The 2,301-nt window shown below is 49.6% G+C and overlaps 1 protein-coding gene across 5 annotated transcripts in view; it reads left to right on the forward strand.

Annotated features, from left to right (window-relative positions):
* Positions 1-1,721: 1,721 nt before the first annotated feature.
* The window catches only part of pitpnm3 (PITPNM family member 3), a 248,235-nt gene continuing 247,655 nt past the window's right edge, over positions 1,722-2,301 (forward strand). For 3 of the 5 annotated variants that reach the window (XM_078422744.1, XM_078422750.1, XM_078422746.1), the window contains exon 1: positions 1,722-1,847. In XM_078422744.1, coding sequence (XP_078278870.1) covers positions 1,748-1,847 — 100 coding nt within the window. In that variant the 5' untranslated portion in view covers positions 1,722-1,747. The remainder of the gene's footprint in view (positions 1,848-2,301) is intronic. The other 2 variants (XM_078422745.1, XM_078422748.1) reach the window with 2 other exon arrangements.

Consider the following 2,301-nt stretch of genomic DNA (forward strand, 5'->3'; position numbering starts at 1 on the left):
GGTGGGCCTAAAATTGTCGCGCTATCGTGTACCGTTTTGGTTGTAGTTCAGGAACAAACAAACAAACAAACGAGTTTTTAGTATATAGATGAATGAAAGCTATGCATAAGAGTAACGCTGATCAAGGAAGCGGTCCATTGTTGGCTGCAGGCTCGGTGATAACGAGTTACAGACAATGAGACCCAACAGGACAACAGTGAAACTAGTACCACGACTCAAATGCTTCCTTGCCGACCTTATTTAGTTTAGTTTAGAGATACAGCGCGGAAACAGGCCCTTCGGCCCACCGGGTCTGCGCCGACCAGCGATCACCGCACATTAACACTATCCCACACACACCAGGGACAACTTTTACATTTACCAAGCCAATTAACCTACAAAACTGCACGCCTTTGGAGTGTGGGAGGAAACCGAAGATATCGGAGAAAACCCACGCAGGTCACGGGGAGAACGTACAAACTCCGTACAGACGGCGCCCGCAGTCGGGATGGAACCCGGGTCAGAATCTGAGGGGCAACTTTTTCCACACAGAGGTTGGAGGGTGTATGGAACAAGCTGCCAGAGGAGGTCGTTGAGGCTGGGACTATCCCATCGTTTAAGAAACAGACAGGTACATGGATGGGACAGGTTTGGAGGGATAGGGGACAAACACGGGCAGGTGGCGACTAGTGTAGCTGGGGTGTGTAGTGTGGGCAAGTTGGGCTGGAGGGCCTATTTCCACGCTGTATCACTCGATGACAGTGCTTCTTAAACTATTTCAGAGTCGTTCACCCTTGAGTTTTCAGCACAAAATTTCATTCACAACATGTTCTTATGTTTTAACTAGAGAACCCCTCTAGTTTCATTCACCCCAAGATAATTTCATCCGCCCTCAGGTGAACCATTCACAAGTTTAAGACGCACTGCGTTTATGATACTCTAATTTAGACCGCTCCCCCCTCTACGAGGAATGGTCCACTTGGTCTAGTGAAGGAATGTTTAGTGAAGGAAGCGTAGGTTCACTAGGTTAATTCCCGGAATGGCGGGACTGTCATATGTTGAAAGACTGGAGCGACTAGGCTTGTATACACTGGAATTTAGAAGGATGAGAGGGGATCTTATTGAAACGTATAAGATTATTAAGGGGTTGGACACGTTAGAGGCAGAAAACATGTTCCCAATGTTGGGGGAGTCCAGAACAAGGGGCCACCATTTAAGAATAAGGGGTAGGCCATTTTGAACGGAGATGAGGAAAAAACTTTTTCAGTCAGAGTTGTGAATCTGTGGAATTCACTGCCTCAGAAGGCAGTGGAGGCCAATTCTCTGAATGCATTCAAGAGAGATCTAGATAGAGCTCTTAAGGATAGCGGAGTCAGGGGGTATGGGGAGAAGGCAGGAACGGGGTACTGATTGAGAATGATCAGCCATGATCACATTGAATGGCGGTGCTGGCTCGAAGGGCCGAATGGCCTCCCCCTGCACCTATTGTCTATTGAAACTGTAATTTGGACTGTTCCTCCCCTCTACGAGGAATGGGTCCACTGAATCTAGTGACACCCTAATTTGGACCGTACCCCCCTCTACAAGGAATGGGTGCACTTGGTCGAAGTGATAGTCTAACTTGGTCGAAGTGATAGTCTAACTTGGACCCAATGATCAGATGGTGGCCGTTACAACACTGGTCCACTAGAGGCAACCACACGTCGCGGATCAGGAGATATTCAGAGAGACAGTCAGAGACAGAGAGAGAGAGAGAGGCGTCTTTGGAATGAAAGGTTGCTGCAGATTAGACAACTACCTGGCGCCCTACGAGGAGGGGAGAGAAGGTGGCAATCTCACCGGGACAATGCACAAGACGCCGGGCACAGGTGAGAGGGAGAGGGAGAGGGATCTCTTGCATCTTTGCACTCAAAGTGCTGCAAACAGTGTTTGCCACATTACTTTTTAACCGCTTGCACCTTGGCCAAGTGTCGGAATGCCACACACCACCGTAACAAACCCAAAAGCCCAATAATGGGGTTGTTGCCACTGCCACTGAAATTGGAAGGGTCTCTCTGCCTCTCGACCCATCCCTTCTCTCCAGAGATGATGCCTACCTGCCTGTCCCGCTGAGTTACTCCAGCATTTTGTGACTTACCCTTCGAAACTGGACAGGTTTGTTTGTCCAACGTGCAGGAGGTGCAGGGGGAATCTGGTTTACACCGAGAGACACAGACACAAAATGCTGGAGTAACTCAGCGGGGGGGGGGAGAGACACGGTCTCAGGCAGCATCTCCCGGAGAGAAGGCATGGGTGGGTGGCGACGTTTCAGGTGGAGAAGAA

Source organism: Rhinoraja longicauda, chromosome 26 (assembly GCF_053455715.1).
Source record: "Rhinoraja longicauda isolate Sanriku21f chromosome 26, sRhiLon1.1, whole genome shotgun sequence".
Classification (NCBI taxonomy): Eukaryota; Metazoa; Chordata; class Chondrichthyes; order Rajiformes; family Arhynchobatidae; genus Rhinoraja; species Rhinoraja longicauda.